A 21,585-nucleotide genomic window follows, 5' to 3' on the forward strand; every position below is an offset into this window, starting at 1 on the left:
TTTAATACCACAGAGAAAAGGCCAACTAAACCAATAACATCAAATAAACCCTGGTTTGATCACACCTGTTTTGAGGCCAAGAGAGCCCTGCAAAACGCTTACAAAACCGCCCCGACAGCCAAAAATTCTGTCAGACAGGAAGCCTATCTTGCTGTCCGTGCCCTAAAAAAAAGAGTACAAAGACCTAATAATTCACCAAAAGAACGCCTATACCAGAAAATGTTGGCTGGAATTAATTAGTGCGGCAAAAGCAAAAGATCAGACACTATTCTGGAAACTGGTAGCTTCTGGCACACATAAGGCTATTTCCCCCTTAACCTCACAAATTCCCCCTAACCTTTGCATCTCATTCTTCCAATCTTTGTATGAGGATGATGAACCTACGTTACAGAATTATAATATAGAACAACTGGCTAAATAGCCACCAGTTTCAGTAACTGAAGTGAAATCATATAAAAACCAATTGAAAACGGCCAAAGCCCTGGGCCTGGACGGCATTACGCCAGAAATGATATAAGCACAGGCGGATTGGTAGGCACCTCTCTTAGCCATCCTCTTTACTTACATAGATGACACTGGCCACATCCCAAGGGAATGGGGAACAGCCATAATAGTCCCATTCTATAAAAAGGGCAACAGAGGAGACCCAGTGAATTATAGGCCAATTAGCTTATTAAGTGTGATTAGTAAACTCTACTCAAAGCACCTCCTTAATAAGTTTACAAAATGGCTAGAGAATGAAGATATCCTGGCAATAGAACAAGTGGGCTTTAGACCCGGAAGGTCCACGGCAGATCACTGTCTAATGTTACAACATCTCATTGACATATACAAATCAGGAGGGCAGGCCTCACTATACGCCGCCTTCATTGATCTAAAAGCAGCCTTCGATACAATCTCCAGAACCAGACTCTGGGATAGACTCCAGGGTACCACTATACAGTGGTACCTCAGGTTAAGAACTTAATTCGTTCTGGAGGTCTGTTCTTAACCTGAAACTGTTCTTAACCTGAAGCACCACTTTAGCTGAAGCGTATGTAACCCGAGGTACCACTGTAGATAGAAGGCTTCTGTTCTTAATTCAGGCACTGCACGCAAACACGGCTCTTAGAGTCAGGTGTATCCGCCTAGGACACCTAACAGACCCCATTAAAACCTTCAAAGGAGTCAGGCAAGGGTGCTATTCAATTTTTATTTAAATAATTTAGTATCTGCACTCAGTGACTTAGAACTCCACCCTCCGAAGCTCACAAATCGGCATATTTCGGTCCTGTTATATGCTGATGGTGCGGTAATTTTATCTAGAACCCCCACTGGACTCAAAAGAGCACTAAGAAAGCTTGCAGCATTCTGTGAAACTGAATGTATCAAAATTAACTATCAAAAGACCTAGATACTTGCTTTTGGGGAAAAACCAAAGCTTAGAAGCTGGGAACTTCAAGGCCATAAATTAGAACAAGTCACAAATTATAAGTATCTACGAATGGTGGTACAGGCTTCAGGAACCAACAGACTTCACATAAACTCCATCAGGAGCTCAGCGGGGAAAACCGCAAACTGTATTCTTAAATTTTTTATACAAGGCCAAAACGTTGGCACAGCTCCTTTATGGATCCTTTCTGGGCCCGCCTTCCTCTGCTTTCTCCCCCTTGAGAGAGTTCAATCCAAATTCCTTAGAGCTTTCCTACAAGTCCCCAGATGTTTTTCAAACACATGGGTTAGACTAGAAATGGGGATGATGAGAGTGGAGGCTTATATCTGCCTAACATCAATCTACAACTGACATTGACATTGAATCTGCTCCCCCAATGAATAGCCCCACTGATTCTCTGTGATCAGTTCCAGTCAGGCTGGCAGACAGCAGTCCTGAACACCCTTCAGAAACTGGGTTTTGCCCCTCAAGCCCTTCTAAGTCTGGGGTTGGGCCAGGCAAAAGCTATGGTCAGGCAAAGAATCATAGACACCGAGAGACAACAAGAGTGCTCAAGGTGCCCCGACTATAAAATTGGAGAAATTGAGAGAGATATATAGCCACACCAGCAGCATATCTCTTCTTTCTCATATCCAAAAATGCAAGAAGAGCTTTTACACTCGCCAGAAGCTCGGCTCTGCCCTCGCCAGTCCTGGAATGATCCTTTTAAAAAGTCCCATATGCTCAGAGACTTTGCACCTGTTCATCGGGGGATATAGGAAGCCCAGAGCACTTGTTATTTATATGTCCCTTTTATGAAGAGGCACGTAGTGAGACCATTGATCCCCTGCTGGTGAGGCTTGCTGACCTCCCCAAAAAGCAAAAATTCGACCTTTTCCTGTTAGGCAAAGATCATAAGATGACCTGGATGGTCGCCAGATTCTGTGTACAGATCTGTAGGCGCAGACCATTCCCTGACTCAAACTAGTTTGTTAAGAAAATCCCCAAACTTGGTTCCATGGGTGACTCTGGGTCATCTCTCTGCGATAGCTTATCTTAAAGTTTTAAGGTCTATATGCTTACTGCATTTATAAATTTTAAATTTATTGTTGTACATTGTTTTAAATGTTTGTTTTCCTTCTGGGATTGTAACCCAAAGTGTGTTTTATAAGCTGGCCTCCGACCGTAATAAATTATCTATCTATCTATCTATCTATCTATCTATCTATCTATCTGGGTTAATGGAGTCTTGTAACCTGAAGCGTCTGTAACCTGAAGAGTCTGTAACCCAAGGTACCACTGTACACCACTTGATTGTAAAAAAGAAAAAAAAGCCTAAAAGCAGATTACAAAAGGTAAAACAGTAAAATCAAGAAAAAATTACAACCCTGCTTTAAAACATAAAAAAGTTGAAATACTAAAACATTAAAATTACCTCAGCTTTCTGAGCACCTGGGTAGGCTTGTCTGAATAGGAATGTTTTTAGCAGGTGTCAAAAAGAGTACAGTGAATTCACCTGCTTGATATCAATAGGCAGGGACTTCCAAAGTGCAGGCATTGCCACACTAGACAATTGAATCCTTACAAATGTGGAACAGTTATTATATGCCACCTGAAATAGTACCAATTTTGCTAATTGAAGTGGTTGAGTGGGCACTTGTAAGGTAAGGTGATCTTGTAGGTAAACTTTGCAGTACAGTCAAACTTCAGTTCACGAACGCCTCTGTTACTGTACATTTCAGCTCCCCAACGCCGAAAACCCAGAAGTAAATGCTCTGGTTTTCAAATGATTTTCAGAACCCGAACATCCGAAGTGGCTTCCGCTTGAGTGCAAGAAGCTCTTGCAACTAATCAGAAGCCATGCCATGGTTGTCAAATGTTTCGGAAGTCTAACAGTCTTCCAGAACTGATTATGTTCAACAACCCAGGTTTTACTGTGTAAGAGTTGAAAGCACCATTATAAAATGTAAGCTGATCCCCACAAAAAAGTCTTTTAAAATCAGCAAAGCTAACATTTAGACAGGGCAAACTTCACATTCTGCCCATTAGATTTGGAAATTTAATTAACAATTTCAGTTCTCTATAAAGCAATAACATGGAGTTGCTGTCTTTCTCTTTACAAAACTACCATTTGCTGAATTTTCTGATGTCAATAAATTCTATTAGCAGCTTGTTATTAAGACTATCAAGACACTAATAAATATTCTGTTCTATCTTGCTATGCCATGAAATGCTTGGGGTTAAGAAACACCATCTACAAAACCTTTTCAAAATCAATAAACTGGATAAAAAATAAAAAAACAAAAACACTAGATAACAAACTAAAAGGAAGCCCATTTCCAATGAAGTCAGTGTTTATCTCTATTGGCATCTGTGCTTTGATCCATAGACAATATACAAACTAAACCATGACACTGCATGTCTTAGCTGGAAAGCCATGAAGGTATGCAGTGCTTGCAAATAAGGCACTTCTGGTAGTTAGCCAAGCAGAATTGTAGTTCCCGTGGCAGTTTGCCAGAGAGAGGCTGGCAGAGGATTTGTCTAGATGTGTGTGTGCCCATATTCTGTGTTGTGAAGAAACAGAGCCATGTTCAAGAGTGAAAATGATCCCTGGTAATTCCTACCTAAATATGAGGGCTGGTGAAGCAGAGTGAGACTGAGGTGTCAATCGGTGCATTCACATCTCTTATCTGCTATGGAGTCACTAGATGACTTTTGGCAAGCTATCATCGCTCAGTTTTGGTCCTGCAAGTGCAATATGGAGAAAATAATACTGAGCTATTTTATAAGATTGTTGTAGGAACTACACTAACATTTATGAAACACTCAACTGTCTAAAAGAGCTGTGCACACTCTAAATGTGGTGAGGCTTCCAACTGCAATTAAGTCAGCCGTTCATGGCTAAACTTAATTCTCTCCTCTTAGGCAAAGATCACAAGACGACCTGGCTGGTAGCCAGATTCTGCACCCAGATTTGTAGGCACAGATCACCCTCTAGAATAAAATAACTCACTAGGGAAAAGCTAAAGTCAGCCTTTGGGGCGCCTCAGGATCAATTTTTATGGTAGCCCAAATCTCAGTTGTATGGGTGTATGTATTATATTTCAATTTTAACTCATGAGCCATTGCTGCAATCTGCTCCAATTGTATATTTTATCTTTATGAACGCTGTCATTATTGGGTTATGCGAGCTGGTCTTTGACCATAATAAATTATCTATCTACATGGCTTTGTAATTTTGTCCAGGGCAGGGAGGGGGCGGGCAGGTGTTATTTGTTATCCTATTGCCAAGGCCAAGAATCCCAAAACCTGAGCTGAATTAGGTGTAGGGTAAGTAGTCGTCAGTTCCTCTGTCCTACAGTAGAAAGGCATAGCCCATACCTAGTCAAACTGTAAAAAAAATTATTCAAACATGTTTGTAAAGCTGCCCTGAAGAGTTAAATGGGTTACAAATGTTTTAAACAGCGTTAAGTAGATAAAAAAATAAATAAGGATTGCTTCTACTGGAGTCTATAATACACACTAACAGCATATAGCAGTAGTTTTATATAATCTGAAAAACCCAGATTCTGAAGAATCAAGGCATTTCCCCTTTTCAGATTATATAGAGAAGTGACAAAAGAATAGCACATGGAGAAAGATTTTAACATTTTAAAGCAAAAAACCCACAATTTATATTTTCAACAAGTCAATTACCCGTATGTATTCCAGCCAGTGTGTACTCTCCACATTGGACAGCCATCGAGATTCATCAATTGTAGGGTAAACAATTTCCTTCAGTTTACGCAGTGATTCTCTCATTACATGGATGTTTGGAATTTCCAAGAAAACCAACTCCACATTTGGGTAGGCACTTTCACTTTCATAGCCGCCACCTTTCGTCTGAAAATACATTTTAAGTAATTTAAATGTATCTCTAAGATTTAAGATTTCTTGAATGCCCACCAGGGAGAAAAAGCTAGCTGGCAAGCATGAAGGAAAGGGCTCTCTCAACAGTGGCCTCACACTTACGGAATTCTATTTCAAGGGAGATGTGCATGGCCCCTTCTTTATGGGCCTTTATTTACTTCTTTAAATATTTATGTACCACTATATCATAAAAAAGAAAAATACCAAAGAAGTTTGCAGCAATAATACATAAAATAAAAACCACATAAAAGATTAAAAACAAGTGTCAAATACTCATTATGGAAATAAGTATTCTTAAATTGCCTGCATTGGCCTGGCAAAATAGAAAGGTTTTGGTGGGATTTAAGAGAGATATCTGTTTCAAATTGGTTTTTCTTAAGATATTATGGTTATGCTGGCATAAACCAGGGTTGAAATAGCATTAAAATGTTTTAGTTAGCTCTAATGGTATTTTAATTTTATTTTTTATTTTTATTTTTATTTTTATTTTTATTTTTATTATTACTGCTATTATTGCTCATTCTTATGAATTATGATTGTTGTATTAATATTGGTATTCAAATTTTAAATATATTTTTCATGTTTGTATCTTTGATCATGTATGTTGTATTTTATCTTTTATGGAAGATGCCCTGTGAGAGTTTAGTGCTAAAAGAGTGGCCTTAAAATATTTTAGATAAAAAAGGTAATTTCAACATTTTAAAATTTAAGTATTTCAGAGCGATACTGAACTAAGTCATACTCAGAATAGACCCACTTAAGTCCATTAATTTCAGTTGCCCTACTCCAAAGTGCGACTTGGTTGGATGTCACTTTGAATTTTAAATAAATGTATATGTTTTCCCCTTATGCTAGTTCTACCTTATTCGTATCTGCAACACTGTTCTGTCTAGCATCAAAGATGAAGAGCTTATGGGACTGAGCATTGGCATCCATAATCGTCTGCAAATATTTCTCATCTTCTTTGCATCGCTTGTCATTTGGGCCCACTAGAGGTTGGCTGCAACGTGTGATGGTGGCCTGGCTTTCAGGGTGGATCCAGGATAACACCTAGGTTAAGGGGAAAATATATATACACCAATGTATATTCAGTAGAAACAACTGCAGAAGTCATATTAGCAACAGATGTAACGTCATAAGAAGACAGAGAATAAAGGTACTGGTTCAAAAATCAAAAGACACACATATTTTTTTACATGGCCATCAAAACTAATAATACAGTTCTGCATGAAGTTTCCTGACAATAGCAAACCACCTTTGGAACTGATAGTACTTTCAAAAGTGTTTTTGCAATTCAGCATAGCAACTGGGGGCTTGCCTGCTGTTTGATTCCCCCTTCCCCAAGACACACACAATTCTCTCAAGGGAACTTAATGGCTAGGCACGGGCGCAGTGATGTCGCAAGGTGGGGTGGGGGTGGGGGTTGCCCTGGGTGCCATGTCTGGAGGGGTGACAAGAAGGTACCCTGTGGGGTGCTCGCCCCATGGTGCACTGGCGTGAGCGGCCATCGCACAGCCACAGCCGCATGTGGAAGATCCTCCATTCGTGGCTGCACTGTCCGTACGGTGCTGGGGCCGTGGCAAACCACTACGTACAACACATTTGTGGTGTCACACACATGCGCTGTACATAGCGGTTTGCTGCCAGAGCCGCCCAAGCACCGTATGAACAGCAGTAGGATCCCTCCGTCACTGCTACAGCCGCAAGTGGAGGATTCCTTTACCACCACTGCAGCTGCAAGCACAGGATCCTGCCACCGTCCGTACAGTGCTCAGGTGGCGCCAGCGGCAAACCACTATGTACAACACATGCGCAGTGTCACATGCATGCGCTGTATGTAGGGATGCCGCACATGCACCCTAAATAGCGATGCAACGTGTGTGCAGCTGGCAGTTTGCCCCACCCCGGGTGTCAGTTAGCCTTCGATCGTCCCTGCACGGGCATAAGGGTAGCCTGGTCCCAAGTTATTTAAGGGTTTGTAAACAATCAACACTACCATGCACCTTATCCTGGAGCAGAGAGGCAGCCAATGGACCTACTTCAACTAAAGCATAGTATGTTGAATGAATATACCTCACAGAAGTATTTTGCACTAACTTCCAGACTAATCTTGAGGATAACCCCACAGAGTGGTGATTTCTCCAAGTTACCAGTGAATGGGACCATGGAGTGGATCATTAACCCCCTACAAAATTATTTCCCATACCATTACTGCTTATTGTCTAAACACAGAAGGACAATCTTCAGAAAATGGCTTTTCACAATAGGAATTATTTTGATTTCTGTTAGTCCCAATTCTGACATCAAATATTATTCTTCGCACAAACTGCTGAAGTGCAGTCCAACTGATTTTTGAACCTATGAAGTAGATTTTATGCGATCTTCCCACCACATTTTGCACAGACAGAATATAAGTGCCTTTTTACACTTGGGTTCCCAGCTTAGGACTGTTTCTTGTTTTCCTTTTTAGTTCACATAGTCTTCCTTCCAATAGAGAATTGAGCAACTAGTTTTGGAGCTCTCAGATTAGGTGTCAAGCTGCATCATAACCCATACACCAGCAATTGTTTTCTAACTCAGGACTTTTACTTACTGGAACTCTGCCTTTTGCCCGAAATGCTGCTACTCTGGAGAGATCATCATCTTTTACACTAGCTGGCACAACAAGAACAGCAGGGTATGTGTCACAGAATTCATATGTGCTGTTGATTTTGGATATTTTCCAACTCTCATTGGGTAAGCCCTGCATAGAAGCAAAACAATGTTTTAAGGAGTCAAGGTTTACCCATCTGATTTCAGGGTCTCCAAAAATTAAACCTAAAACGTTTAATTTAAACCTAAAACATTTAATTAAACCTAAAACATTACAATTATATTGTAACTCATTTTTATTTTTATTTTACAAGGCTTCTGAAGGTTATAGAAAACCAGTATTAGTCCTGAATGCATGAGTAGATCTTAGTTCAAAGTCTGAAAGGGGCAGAGCTCTGCTGCATCTCCACAAACTACTTGCTTGCTACAGATGGACATATAACAGCTAAAGGGAAATTTAAACACAATCCTGGCATATTAGTTTGTTGTGTAAAAGGAGGTGCCAGAATTTGCTTATTTTCCTCTTTCCTTTTTTGATCATGTAGCTGTACCTTCACCTTTACCTATTGTATATAGTAACTCACACTAAATGCATTAACAGACAGGCAATATGTAAATACAGTAAATAAGAACAAGGCGACATGCACTCCCCCCCACTAACTGCTCTCGTGGCCAGGGCCTATATGCATATAAAGGTGCACACAAATATTGATTCACAATTAGCAGGAGGAGTAAGCATGAGTCTACATATCTTGTGGCACACCACACAGAGGACATGCAGTGTGAGGTCATGCAGGAAGTGGCTGCATTACTGGATGTGGGGCATTAACATGTGTAGTTCCACTCTCTAGTCCAACTATTATGTCCAGGAAAACAATGGGGAAAATGGCATGGTTCTTGACTTTTCAGTATCCATCAGTATCGGCAATGTGCCGACAAATTTTTAAGTACTTGACTTAGTCTTTTAGATCTTCCACAAATGGATATTCAGGCAAAATAGAAAACAATGCAAATTATTTTTAAAAAGTGAAAATTGTCGTTACCTACCTGCCTCTTGTATTCTGCAATTGGATCATAAACTTTCCAGCCATTAACAGGAAATTTCTCTTTATAGGTGAATGCAAAGAGTTGCTAAATGCAGTGAAACAAAAGCATACATTACTACTATTTAATTACACTATTTCTCTCTTCATTTCTTAAGAATTCAGAAGAACATTTTACACTGAGATTAAAACTCAGTAAAAACATTCTTCATAAATATAAACAATCTTAATTTCATCAACTCTGCCAAGTGCATGTGGCTAGCAACAATAGAGAACAATGAAACATTCACTTCCACACAATGGAGCATTCCTCCAGGGGTGAAACCAAACCACTGGAGAATCACAGTGCCTGCAGTGGCTATGATCTCTCCAAGGTGCAAGCCTGGGCAGTGTGTATGGAGGTCCTGGGCTGCCCAGATGACAACCTCACTGATGTACTCCAGAGAAAAGCAGAGGAATACGTTTGGCACCAGTTTGGCTGTAGGTGTTGCTGGAAGGAGGCGTACAAGATGCCATCCAACCATCTTAGGGACTCCACTCTGGATTTGTGTGGGGGTTACTCCTTTTAATTTTTCTCTCTCAAAGATGCCCCACAAGGTGGTGGGTATGGATTTAGACCCACCAAAATTAATGAACATGACAAAGTTAGGTCTATTAATTTCAACGGGTCTATTCTGAGTAAAACTTATTTGAATACTGATGTAAGTTCTTTTAACTACACTACTAAGAAGAGTAAGAATCATATTGATTTTTTAAATTCTTAAGCACCACAAGACTATATTTAGATTCCTCCCACTATATAGTCTGAAGAATGAACCAATGTTGAGGGTATAGAACTCCTAATTGTAATACTTACGAGCCCATGAGAAAGAGGAAATGCTCGGTTAATAAGGTTTTGAAAAATCTCCAGTCTATGTTCTTCCTGTTTATAGGCAAGCCGCAAGTTTCTCATATCCTGTGAAAAGATATCTTAAGGTTTGGTATGTTAAGTGAAAAATTACAGCAGTTACAAACATTATTCAAAAGATTTTTTTGCACTGAATAGTGGTTCTAAGGAACCTCCTCTTTTAATCCAGGTTTATCTGAAAATTAATAAAACCTGTTCTAAACTTTAGGTCTTAGGACCAGTTACACCAGTGCATTCACAACAGCCATAAGAAATAAGCAAGTAACAGCGTCTTATATATCTAAGATATATCACTGGGATTCCACAATGAAATTAAAGCACAATTTAAGTAAAGGTAAAGGTAAAGGTACCCCTGCCCGTACGGGCCAGTCTTGACAGACTCTGGGGTTGTGCGCCCATCTCACTTAAGAGGCCAGGGGCCAGCGCTGTCCGGAGACACTTCCGGGTCACGTGGCCAGCGTGACATCGCTGCTCTGGCGAGCCAGAGCCGCACACGGAAACGCCGTTTACCTTCCCGCTGGTAAGCGGTCCCTATTTATCTACTTGCACCCGGAGGTGCTTTCGAACTGCTAGGTTGGCAGGCGCTGGGACCGAGCAGCGGGAGCGCACCCCGCCGCAGGGATTCGAACCGCCGACCTTTCGATCGGCAAGTCCTAGGCGCTGAGGCTTTAACCCACAGCGCCACCTGCGTCCCGCTATTTAAGTACACTTCTGCAAAATTAAACTGATACCTTGCAAACAATTTCTATTCCACAAGAGTTGTCTCCATGGCTCTGCACTCCAATCTTTTCAACTCTGGCCATCACTCCAAGAGGCACATCAAGAACAAAATGTGGATCCTGAAATTTGAAGAAAAAGTAAACACCATGTTTCTTTATTGCAGGTGTGAGGAAATATGTAATATTCTGTTTGAGATAAAAATATACAATTATATTAGGCCACATAAAGCTGAAACAGTACTTTATGCTTAGTTTATACATGTGTCAGTTTCTGAAAAGGAAAGCACAGGAATAAGGCTGTAGCAGAAAGATGCATGACGTGCAATAAGAAAAAAGGGCTCACCCTCTCAACATTCTTGAAATACATTTTGAAATCTGTCACTGATAGTGTACCACTGATGGCTCCAATAAATGGGCAGATATACATGACGTCTTTAGCTGGAAAAAATAAGATACTTTATTAGTACTAAAAATCGAACTATAGGATTATTTTTATTATGTATGAACACAGGCAAAATACCTGATGCAAAAAACTTCTACTAATAAATGCCTTTTTGAGGCTGGAATTTACACATGGAATGAACTGAGTTTATACAGCCAATTATTTCAGTTTTTTACAATAATGCCTATTTCATAGCACTTCAAAAGTAGGCATTTTCATAACTGAAAAAATAAAAATAAACAAAAGCCTAGCAAGTTATGGGTCACCTGTAAAATACTTGATATTACAAAAAATAAGAATACCATCTAGGACATTAAAAATGTTTTTAAGGACACAATTTTTATTTTAAGTTAATAGTTTTGTACAGTCATCTACATTTTCAGTAATAAACACCACTGCACAATCCTACTTTGAGGGTGCCTTACAGTGCAATCCTGAATAGGTATACTCAGAAGGCTTCTGATTGCAATGGAACTTACTCCCACTTAAGAATATACTGAATTGCAGTCCCACTGTCTGCCATAGCGTGCATACTTCCCTAATATCTTCAGAATCCAGAACTTTGGAAACTAAAATCAGAACTACAGTGGTACCTCAGGTGACAGACACTTCAGGTTACATGTTTTCGGGTTGCGCACCGCGCCGAACCCGGAAGTACCGGAACAGGTTACTTCTGGGTTTCGGCACTCGCGCATGCGCAGAAACGCTAAATCGCACTTTGTGCCATGTGCAGAAGTGCCAAATTGCAACTCGCATGTACGCAGACATTTGCAACCTGGGGTTCCACTGTAGAAGGCATATTTATGGCGGTAGCAGAGAAGAACTAGGTACACTGTGGACAAACAATGTCATAAATTTCAAAATGACCAACACATAAGCTTGGCAAATCGAACATGACATTTAACAGAACCTTTATAACTACATCTCATTCACTGAAAGCCGAACTTATGGCAACTGAGGGAACCATTCTATTCCTCCCAACAATGACAACGACATTTAGAAGCAGATCTGAAAGTTCTGTGAATTAGTCACATGGAAGAACTTATCTTGCAGGCAAATGAGCAGACATCAAATCTGGCTTTCCACTTCACAGCCCAGATACAGATTCAAGATAGCACCTTATGAATAAAATATGACCTAACAATTTCATTTTGCACTAAGGCAATACCGAGAGTTATGCTAAAAAGGTTCTGTGATACATGGTGGCAAAGCATACGATTACGCACTCTCCACTCCCCCTAGCAGTGAGAAGTCCAGGGTCAAAGCCGAGGTTTACCGTATTTTTCGTCCCATAGGACGCTCCGTCCCATAGGACACACCTCCTTTTTTTTGGGGGGGGGGAAATAAAGGGAAAAAATTTTCCCTTTATTTCCCCCCCAAAACCAGGTCGGGGAACAGTGGGATGGCAGCGCTGCGCCTCCCCGCTGTCCCCCGAGCTTGTGGGGCTGGCCGATGTCTATCCGGCACGCGGGGTGCTCTGCTTCAGGGTGCCACGCGCGCCGAGCGGCACGCTGCTATCCGCAGCGTGGGGAGCCCTGCGGGGAACTCCTGCAGGGCTCCCCACGCTGCGGATGTCTGTCCGGCGCCCCGCCCGCTTGCGCGCCCCGTTCCCCCGGGCGCGCAAGGCTTGCGGACACCTGCGCGAAGCACGGGGCGTCCTCCAAAGGGCGCCCCTTGCTCCGCGCTGCAGGCTGCCGCCCGCAAGCCTTGCGCGCCCGGGGGGAGTTCCCCCGGGCACGCAAGGCTTGCGGATAGCTTCCTGGAGCCTGGAGAGCAAGAGGTGTTGGTGCGCACCGACGCCTCTCGCTCTCCAGGCTTCAGCGAAAGCCTGCATTCGCCCCATAGGACGCACACACATTTCCCCTTCATTTTTGGAGGGGAAAAAGTGCGTCCTATAGGGCGAAAAATACGGTAGTTTTCTTTGGGTGAGCCCAGCCACCACAGTTTTATTGTTTTCATAATATTTACTTTATTTTCGGATCCCTTTCTCTTCAGCCAGGCCAGAACGGCAGAAGGTTGGAGGACACAGAGGCACAGATTACATCATCCCTCCTCCACCAGCCCACTTCGTAGAAGGCATTCCCCCCCCCCCCAAAAAAAAAAACATCTTGCTGCAAGGTTAGCAACCTGCGCTTCATGTTGGAAATGATGGAGAAAGAATCTTCTGTTGCCAGCGTGAAAATTCAGGCTAAGAAAAAACATTGCAACTAATAACTTTTGTGGGCTTACCTACACGGCAGGTAAGATATTCTTGGAAGCAAGCAAGCAGAAAAATGGGCATGCATTGATTCCACACCAGAGTCCCTAAATTGCATCCAAGGCTGCTTCCATGTACTCTCTGCCTTATCAGTCTCAAAAGCCAAGACCTGTCAAATGTTCCCCCTCTAAATATTTCACTTTTAAGTACTGAAATCCTCGGCAGCCTGGAAGATAGGTATCTAAAAGACTGCTTTCTCTAAACAAAACCTGCACATCAATTAAGTTCTACCTTAGAGATCCTTCAGTGAGAGCCTCTGCCTTCAAATGCTAGGCAGAGGGCTATCAAAATGATTGTTTTTTCCACAAGTAGTTCCCAAAGTATTGAACTCCATTCCCAGCTATGTTTGCCTGCAATCTTCTCTGTTGCTTTACTGTTCCTTGCTTTTTATTATATTTTATTCTAATTTTTCTATTGCTTTGGGACTAGTTTGGAGGGTAAAATACTTTAAATCAAATAAATAATGTACAGAATGCTGTGAGCATTCAGAGCACATCACATACTCACACATATACCCCTACTGCACATGGGGGAGAAGATACAGTGGTCTGAGTATGATCATGAACATAATGTCAAGTTATGGTTTGTATTAAAAGTAAAGGAGCAAATAGCAATGAAATTAATGAAGGGAGGTAGGCAGCATGGAAGCCTGAGGCATCTTGCTTCGATAGTTTAGAAAGTTTATAGGATCATGAAAATTATGTGTGAACCAATCCAATCCTTAGGAACACTCCAAACTTTTATTCAAAAGAAGGGGAGTGTTGAGGGGAAGAATATGTTGTATGCCATCCAATCTAGACCACTAGCATTCTACTCCAAAGGGCTGTGATATTATCACAATGGAAAAAATAAAACTTGATGAAAAAGTACTTGAAGCTGCATAGAAAAATTGAGTACCCAAGTACTTGACACATCAGTCTCACAGATACTAATTTCTGAGCTAATTTATAGTTTATTAAAATTATTCTCAGATATGCTTGCCTTTTGTGCTTAGCATCTCCTATGGCCTAACTCAGGTATAAAGGCCGAAATAAATAAATAAATTGTCCAGTAGCACCTTAGAGACCAACTAAGTTTGTTCTGGGTATAAACTTTCGTGTGCATGCACACTTCTTCAGATACCAGGTATAAAGGATTAAGGATCCAGAATAAAAACTGATCAGTGTAATAATTCTGAAATATATAAAACCAAATGAGTAGCTTTCATTTTGTGATTGGCCACAAACAACAATGTTCTCAGCCACTCAGTACTCCACTTACCAATAGCTTTAATTGATTCTCCAGGAAAAAGAGGAGCCTCTTCCATCTGGGCAAGCTTGTTTCCATCCCTTAGTGCCTGGCAGAAATCCAATGCTAAATGTAAATCTTACATTCCATCTGCAGAGCTTAAACATCAACAACAACCACAAGGTGCTTTTGCTAGGAGGTTACCGTAGCAATACAAAAGATAGTGATTTATTCTCAAAGCAGAGTTCTTTAACGCTACGGGCTGGTGCGAATGTACACATAATTGAAGTTAAAGAAATCAGGGATCAATTATTCTCCTTCCCCCATCCCTTCCAATTTGGATGCAAAATCCCCCTCTCCTTTGCTGAAATGTGGTGTTTCACCAACAACTGCTAATCAACGTAACCAGTTTTCATCTAGCCAGGATCTGAAAACAGCTTGGAGGCCTGTTTAATCAGGAACCCTGGTAAAGACTTAAGTATAGTTACTATTGCTGCAAAAGTGATTGGAGAGGGTGAAATTAGTTCCCAAGATGCAAAAGGTAGAGAGGGAGAGGGAGATACACTGTGGTATATCCCTGATCTCTTAACCATGGATTAAGAGAATCTGCTCAGATTTTATGCAGCATTACTGGATTTACAGAATAAACAGTGTCAATATTTACAATATGGATTAGTAGCAAAGCATTCACACAAAGGTAAGACCAACTACACAAAGGTAAGACCAACTATTCCAATTAGCACATACAAGACACACAAAAATTCGGCAAATATTGTTAAGTTGTTGGGTATTTTGACATACAGCTCCCAGAGTATTTCGCAGTGTTATTTCTTATACATATGGCTGACCAAATGTTTTCAAAGTTTTTTTTCTCACTTTTTAGCAACTCAATGCTTTTTAAGTTTGTTTTTCATATCCTGCCCTATGTCATATTTTCCCCCTGCTAATGGAGGCTCACAGGCCCCAGAATCCCTCCCAAAATTAAGCAAGGAATGATAAATCATTTGGCTAAAATTTTACATAAGAAAAGCAAATATTAAGTTGCAATAACTAGATTTTGCACTTTCATAATACATTTTTTTATTGTACACATACATATTTGTATGTAATGTGAGTGACCATTTACTCCATTAGCAATGCCAGCTAACTTTATTATGGAAACTAACTGTGCAAGAGAAGGTCTGTGAAGCAGACTATATAGATCACTATCTAGAGAATAAAGTATTCCCCAGAAAGAAAAACAGATTGACTAGCTATACAGAACTGAAGCACATCAGATAACTCTGGAAGCTTTAATAAAGAAATATTTTACTGAACATTTGTTCTAGTCCATTTTATTTTCTGCAGTTTGATGGTGCAGCCTGCTTTTATTCTCCATTTTTAAAACACTCCACAGCTTTGCCCTGCCACTGCTCTTGCTGAACAGAGCTGATTGAGCTGTTCAGCTTTTTGCTCTGCTTGCTTAAAATCATGCTTCATGCGGGCAGAATCCGAGACCTGGGAAAAGAACTGGTGGAGGAAGACTGGAAGAAATTCAAGGACTATCTACAAAAATATTGTAAATTGTATGATTGTTAAGAAAGATGTAAGATTAGCAAAAACATGGCTTCAACAAACTAGTTATAAAGAATATAAATTTAAATTCAATTGGAAGATGAAAAGATAAATTTGGGATAAGTAATATTTTATGATTAAGCTTCAATAAGAGTATGTTAAACCCCAAAATTTGAGACATTAAATATTGGAAAATTATATTATATGAATTAAATCAAGTTAATAATTTGCTGGTAAAATTTATGTTTAGAAAGCAGGAACAAGAGATGTGAGGAAGTCCAAAGTTGAGAATGAAATGTGGATAATGGAAAATATTATGTTATTATGTATGTTTTTTATTGGTTATACAAAATTTAATAAATATTATTATTAAAAAAAAAATATCATGCTTCATGACCACAGCAGTATTTACTGAACCGAGGATAGTGGGAGAGAGCCGTTCAAGTGGCCCTCAGGAGTCAATTCAAGGAACAATGGATTGTCTCCCCACAGTGGCAGTCCTCTGTGGCAAAGGAGGATTTCCTTCAGCTCAGGGGCCTCAAGTGTCCCTTATGCAAGCACCGAAAGCATTCCAAATTAATCTCTAGCACATGTAGGTCTGACTAAGGCATTTGCAAGAACTGAAGATTCAGTAAGTCAGATTATGAACAATTTTTCACCACATAAAACCACTGTGCCATAATAAGCAGATCGCCCAAATGGCTTGATGTGTTAATCAAACTACACATGATGCAATAACTCTATGTCCATACTTTTAGATCATGCTCATGGCTTGAGTTCACCCCTGACTGGTACTATTTTGGGGAAGAAATATAGTGTGGACTGTTCATGCCCAGATATTTTTTTGAGATCACAATGTATTTCCTTGTAAGGTTCAGAATAAAATTTGCAACATTTTAAGTTCTGGTATGTACAAACATCCGGTCAATTTAAAAATAAATGCTCGCAGAGGTCCACAACTTCTGCTGCATTTCTGATTTACAAGTCAGGATTAATATTGCAATCCTTCCAACAGTTGCCTTCCCATATGTCCAAATGATGTTCATAGAACTAGTGTTTGTTTCTGTGCAATACTGCTCTAGCAGAAGTGTGGTGGAATTATTTTTTTAAAAGCAATTGGCCAATTTATCACTTGACATTAACAGATTTTGATGTGAAATACTAATATGACATCTGGCATACTATGATTTATACTCCTTATCCTACATACAATATTAACTGGTGTAATTAACTTACTGATTCATTAACTGCATATTTAAAATGTAGACTTTAATAAGTTTTTAATTACAAACACTCACCACTAAATCATATTCAGTTCCACTGGTCTTGTAAATTTTGTGCCTCACTTCACTCACAGAATTCATTTAAGAATTGTTTCAAAATAACATTTTATTCCAAGTCCAATAATTTGTATTTTTTGTCATTCTGTTGTTGTTTTTTTAATAATATTTTATTGAGATTTTTAAATACCAATGCAAAATTAGTAAACAATGTAACATATTTCATAACATAGTTTCATAACTTCTTTGGACTCCCTCACGTCTCCCACTCCCACTTACATCATTATAAATTTTTGCCAGCAATTTATCAACTTGTTTGCGTTCTTATGTCCCGCTCGTTTAAATATAATTAATAATTCTCCAAAAAATTTATATTTTCCTCAATCTCACTTATCATCCTAATTCCAACTATTTTAGTGGTGCTCAATTGTTTGTGATCTAGCATCCTTATTAACATTCAACCAAATTACAATATTTTTGTAGGTAAATCTTGAATTTCTTCCAATCTTCTTCAACCCTCTCCTCTCCCAGGTCTCAGATTCTGCCGGTCATCTCAGCCATTTCCATATAGTCTATCAGTTGCATCTGCCATTCTTCCAGTGTGGGTAGATCTTGGGTTTTCCAATATTTAGCGATGAGTATCCTTGCTGCCGTTGTTGCATACAAGAAAAAAGTTCTGTCCTTCTTTATCACCCTCTGGCCGACAATACCCAGAAGAAAGGCCTCTGGTTTCTTAAGGAAGGTATACTTAAATACCTTTTTCAACTCATTATATATCATTTCCCAGAAAGCCTTCACTTTAGGGCACGTCCACCAGAGGTGAAAGAATGTTCCTTCATTTTCTTTACATTTCCAACATTTATTATCAGACAGGTGGTATATTTTGGCAAGTTTAACTGGGGTCATGTACCATCTATATATCATTTTCATTACATTTTCCTTCAAAGCGTTACAAGCAGTGAAGTTCAACCCAGTGGTCCACAACCTTTCCCAGTCATCAAACATGATATTATACCCAATATCCTGTGCCCACTTTATCATAGCCGATTTAACCGTTTCGTCTTGTGTGTTCCATTTTAACAGCAAGTTATACATTCTTGAAAGTACCTTAGTCTTAGGTTCTAACAGTTCTGTTTCCAATTTCGATTTCTCCACCTGGAACCCTAACTTTTTGTCATTTTTAAAAACTTCTTTAATCTGAGCGTAGTGTATCCAGTCTCACACTTTATCCTTTAATTTCTCCAAACTCTGCAATTTCCAATTGTCTCCTTCTTTTTCTAGTATTTCCCAATATTTTGGCCATTTGGCCTCCATACTGGGTCTTTTTCGGGCCTTAGCTTCCAGAGGTGAAAGCCACCTTGGAGTTTTGTTTTCCAATAAGTCTTTATATTTTGTCCAGACATTAAACACTGCTTTTCTGACAATATGGTTCTTAAAGGCCTTATTGATCTTAACCTTGTCATACCATAAGTATGCATGCCAACCAAAAGCGTTATTGAAACCTTCCAAGTCCAATACGTCAGTGTCTTCGAGAAGTAGCCAATCTTTTAGCCAGCAGAAAGCTGCGGCTTCATAATACAACTTTAGGTCTGGCAGGGCAAAGCCCCCTCTTTCTTTCACATCCGTTAATAACTTAAACTTAATTCTGGGCTTTTTGCCCTGCCAGACAAACTTAGAGATATCTCTCTGCCACTTCCGGAATCTGCAGTGTTTGGAACAAAAACAACATTTTTGGCAATACATTCATCTTGATAGCAGCAATTCGGCCTAACAAGGAAAGTTTCAATTTTGTCCAACTATCTAAGTCTCTCTTAATTTCTGACCAACATTTTTCATAGTTATCCTTAAATAGACTCAGATTTTTTGCTGTTATGTTTACCCCTAGGTACTTTACTTTTTTAACCACTTTTAATTCTGTTTCTCTCTGAAACTGTTCTGACTCTGTATCTGTCAAATTTTTTTCCAACACCTTAGTTTTCTGTTTGTTTAATTTAAAACCCGCCACCTGACCAAAGTCTTGAATCAATTGTAATACTCTTTTCATACTAGATTCTGGCTCCTGCAGGGTCAAAACTAGGTCATCTGCAAAAGCTTTAAGTTTATATTGTTTCGCTCCGACCTGAATTCCTTCCACCAACCGGTCCTCTCTAATCATATTCAAGAGCACCTCCAGGACCGAAATAAAAAGCAAAGGGGAAATGGGGCAGCCTTGTCGTGTTCCTTTTTCAATTTTAAACTCTTCTGTAACCACATTGTTAACGATCAATTTGGCCTTTTGTTCTGAATATATTGCATCAATCCCATTCTCAAAACCCCATCCCACTCCCATTTCTTTTAAATTTCCCTTCATAAATTTCCAGGAAATATTATCAAAGGCCTTCTCCGCATCTATAAAAATTAATACTGCTTTTGTATTTATATCTGTTTGCAGAAGTTCCAAAATGTCAATAATGTTCCTTGTATTGGCGAACAAATGTCTACCTGGGAGAAAGCCTGCCTGGTCCTTGTGGATTACTTCATTTAGAACTTTTTTGAGTCTACTTGCCAAAATGTCTGCAAATATTTTGTAATCCACATTTAAAAGAGAGATGGGACGATAGTTCTTAAGTTGTGTCTTTTCAGCTTCCGATTTTGGTATCAATGTGATAAAGGCTTCCTTCCACGATTCCGGCGCCCTCTTCCCCTCCATAATTTCATTGCTAACCTCCATCAATGGTTGTATCAAGTAGTCTTTTAATGTCTTATAATACTTGGAGGTCAACCCATCTGGCCCTGGAGATTTGCCCAGTTGCATGTTCTGAATGGCTTGTTCAATCTCTTGTCGTGTTATTTTACAGTTCAGGATTAATCTATTTTCTTGTGACAATTTTGGTAGTCCATTTTCCCCAAAAAATTGTTTAATCTCAACCTCATCTTGCGGCCCTTGAGTGTATAATTTTTTGAAGTATCTCTGGAAGCACTTTCTAATGTCTGCCGGGTTCTGAATGTTTCTTCCTTCAATCTCTAGATTTGTAACTGTATTTAGTTTTTGTCTCCTCTTCAACTGCCAAGCTAGCAGTTTTCCACATTTATTCGCCGATTCAAAAGTTTTTTGTTTCATTAGTTTAACCTTCCACTCTATTCCCTGATTTATCAATTTAGAATATTGAGCTTGATAAAGTTTAATTTCTCTCAGAATCGGCTGTGACTTCGGGTTTGATCTTAACTTCTTCTCTAATTCTTTGATTTTCTCCAAGATCTTATCTTTTCTCTCATTTTGTATCTTTTTCTTTACAGCATTCTGTTGTATCAAGAACCCCCTCATCACAGCCTTACTTGCATCCCAGATAATTCTTTTTTCCACCGTAGTGTTCATGTTTATCTCGAAGTAATCCTTCAAGGCTTTTTGGGCCTTCTTAATAATCTCCTGATCAATAAACAAGTTGTCATTCATCTTCCATCTAAAGGAACCGGTTGGTAATAGTGTCATATCCATCTTTTGTATTTTTTGTCATTCTGATGTTTGTTGTACCATGGATCCATCTCTGTATGGACATTTATTAGTTTTTTATATGTTTTATTTATTTAAATGGTATAAATCAATAAAATCATATAATAATTGAAAATCATAAAATGTCACCTATATTGATATTGTAATATTTTAAGCAGCACCTTAATGGTTAAAGGGTAACTCCCTAAACTATTTTTAGTCAGCGCTATTTATTTGATATAAAAATTCTTTTTGTGAACTTGAACAATACTCAACTATATATAAATTTATACAATCAATCAATCAATCAATCAATGTTTGAGCTTTATGACTAAGAAGCAAGTAACTGCTTAATCAGATCTTCATGGCCAAGGGGATTTTGACCTTGATTTAAGGGGAAGAGCCATAGCTCAGTGGTAGAGCATCTGCTTTGCATACAGAAGGTGCCAGGTTCAATCCCCAGCAACTCTAGGTAAGGTAAGGTAAGGTAAGGCAAGGCAAGGCAAGGAGAGCTGCTGCCAGTCATTGTAGACAATGCTGAGCCAGATGGAGCAATGGTCTGACTCCTTATAAGGAAGCTTCCTATTTTCTTGAACAGTAGCCCTCCCCACCTCCCCCTGGCAAACTTCTTTTGCAATCAGAGGGACTTCAAGAAGCAAAACATGGCAAGAAAGGAAGAGGGTTCCAGTTCTTTCAATTATAAAAAGAGTCAAAAGTCTCTCTGCACATGTCCAAGCTGTTACACATACTCTTGGCTAATATATTGAAATAAGGA

The 21,585-nt window shown here is 39.5% G+C and overlaps 1 protein-coding gene across 5 annotated transcripts in view; it reads right to left on the bottom strand.

The window, feature by feature from the left end:
* Positions 1–21,585, bottom strand: part of MTMR1 (myotubularin related protein 1) — a 63,579-nt gene that overhangs the window by 27,984 nt on the left and 14,010 nt on the right. For 4 of the 5 annotated variants that reach the window (XM_079962786.1, XM_079962784.1, XM_079962785.1 and 1 more), the window contains 8 exons: positions 14,541–14,616; positions 10,925–11,019; positions 10,594–10,701; positions 9,812–9,910; positions 8,960–9,043; positions 7,914–8,063; positions 6,182–6,370; positions 5,108–5,293 (listed from right to left, as the gene is read on the bottom strand). In XM_079962786.1, coding sequence (XP_079818912.1) covers positions 5,108–5,293; positions 6,182–6,370; positions 7,914–8,063; positions 8,960–9,043; positions 9,812–9,910; positions 10,594–10,701; positions 10,925–11,019; positions 14,541–14,586 — 957 coding nt within the window. In that variant the 5' untranslated portion in view covers positions 14,587–14,616. Of the gene's footprint in view, positions 1–4,035; positions 4,157–5,107; positions 5,294–6,181; positions 6,371–7,913; positions 8,064–8,959; positions 9,044–9,811; positions 9,911–10,593; positions 10,702–10,924; positions 11,020–14,540; positions 14,617–21,585 lie in introns of those variants that run through there. The other variant, XM_079962787.1, reaches the window with a different exon arrangement.

The sequence above is a fragment of the Podarcis cretensis genome (assembly GCF_951804945.1).
Source record: "Podarcis cretensis genome assembly, chromosome: Z".
NCBI classification, from domain to species: Eukaryota; Metazoa; Chordata; class Lepidosauria; order Squamata; family Lacertidae; genus Podarcis; species Podarcis cretensis.